Consider the following 1,767-nt stretch of genomic DNA (forward strand, 5'->3'; position numbering starts at 1 on the left):
CAAATGGTTCCTTCAACATAATCTACCATGACATATTGAAATTCAATTCAAACCTGTTAAGTCAGTGTAAACAAACTCCAAACAAACTCCACTGACCTTATTTGAAAGTAGCAGGAAGTGTGTGTGTGTGTGTGTGTGAATGTGGGTGTGTGCACGTAACGCTATCACTTACCTCATTATCTGGGCCGTACTCAAAGGTGAGATTGCGTGGGATGGAGGTCATGGCCTGTGGCACGCTGAATGCCGGGTCGGATGTCTGGTCGTGGACGATGTACGTGCAGTGGAGGTCAAAGTCAGCCTCCCTCCACTCACACATGTTCCCCATTGCTGGTTCCAGCTTCATCCTCACACTCTTCTTTTGGTCCTGTTCTCTGGTCAGTCCTTGTTTTCTCTTCGAGTGTGTTTGGGTTAGTCTGCTCTGCTTTGGTATGTGTTGCTTTGGTGTTTTTAGGCTCTTAGGATAGGTTCTTAGTTTGGTTTCTTAAAGTTTATAACCTGAGAGAAGCAGAGAGAGAGAGAGAGAGAGAGAGAGAGAGAGAGAGAGAGAGAGAGAGAGAGAAATTGCAAAACATGAGAATCCATTACATATCGGAAAACAATATCCGTATGACAATATCAGTATGGCGCAAAGGTCGATTAATGACAGAAAATAAAAACCCTAACAAGGAAACTTCAGGACATTTCCATCTGGGACCACACTGTAAACCAATCAGCAAAACAGCCACTTTACATCCCAAAATAATACCTCCTTACCACATCTCACTTCACACCCTAATACAGTGCATTACATCTTCACAATACTTTCAGTGAACCCAATCAGGTATTTATTTTTTATTCACCATGACATTACAAGATATGATTTCTAAGATAACCCAATCTAATGGAGGTGGATTTGAAGTTGACACAGAGATGATTATCGCCACCAGACACACCTGGATGACCTCACTCATTCCTTCCGAACACACTCACTTTTTCTATCCTTGTTTAAATAGGTGATGTCACAGAAAATGTCCCCTGTGCCCACAAAATGAATGTTTAACTATTTGATGTCGATGTGTGTTAACCCCTAGCCCCAACCCAGTCAATAAGAGACCTGAAAGGAAGCTGTTTGAAAAAGGTTATCTAAACCGTGTCCCATTATTGGGGCATCCAGGTAGCCGCCATTCACCAAAGCCAAGATTCAATCGACCTACTCTGTGAGGCCAAACAGTGTAAGATAGGCTACCAACTGCCTTCCTCAGTCATCAAAACAAAAGCCATTTAAAAAATAAAAAATGAATTATATATATATTTGCCATACTGACACTTCACAAATCAATTTCAACCATCACCATGATGGCTATGAAGAAGCCACCAAGCCAGTGAAAAACACACATTCTAGAAAATACAGCCCTGCAACTTGTGGACAAAGAAAACAAACCACGCTCACTCACTTTCTCTCATTCATTCAGCTGTGGGATGGTCATCTCTTGCGTTCTTTGGTTGTGCCATTCCATTCCTTGACTTGTCTTTGTCTGTCACCAGCACATCCTATTGGCTTATCCTCAGTCCTCTTGAACGTTTTGTCACTCTTCTCCCAAACTTGTATTTGGTTGTCCGGACAATTCCCTTAAGGTTGCTCTGTTATCCGTTCTCTGCTGGACTGTCCACCTGCGTTGGCCAAAAAACTCCAGAGCTCTCGCTGCACCAGCTTTTGAGCAGATCCACTCAGCCAACCAGAAGTCACCTCACGAGGCACATGACTGTAAGGATTAGTAGGAAGAGATC

At 43.0% G+C, this 1,767-nt stretch overlaps 1 protein-coding gene across 1 annotated transcript in view; it reads right to left on the bottom strand.

Annotated features, from left to right (window-relative positions):
• prdm1b (PR domain containing 1b, with ZNF domain) overlaps positions 1-1,767 on the bottom strand; it is a 14,200-nt gene extending 12,433 nt beyond the window's left edge. Inside the window, exons 1-2 of the mRNA XM_031586680.2 lie at positions 1,434-1,767; positions 173-495 (exon numbers count right to left, since the gene is read on the bottom strand). Coding sequence (XP_031442540.1) covers positions 173-343 — 171 coding nt within the window. The 5' untranslated portion in view covers positions 344-495; positions 1,434-1,767. The remainder of the gene's footprint in view (positions 1-172; positions 496-1,433) is intronic.

Source organism: Clupea harengus, chromosome 19 (assembly GCF_900700415.2).
Source record: "Clupea harengus chromosome 19, Ch_v2.0.2, whole genome shotgun sequence".
NCBI lineage: Eukaryota > Metazoa > Chordata > Actinopteri > Clupeiformes > Clupeidae > Clupea > Clupea harengus.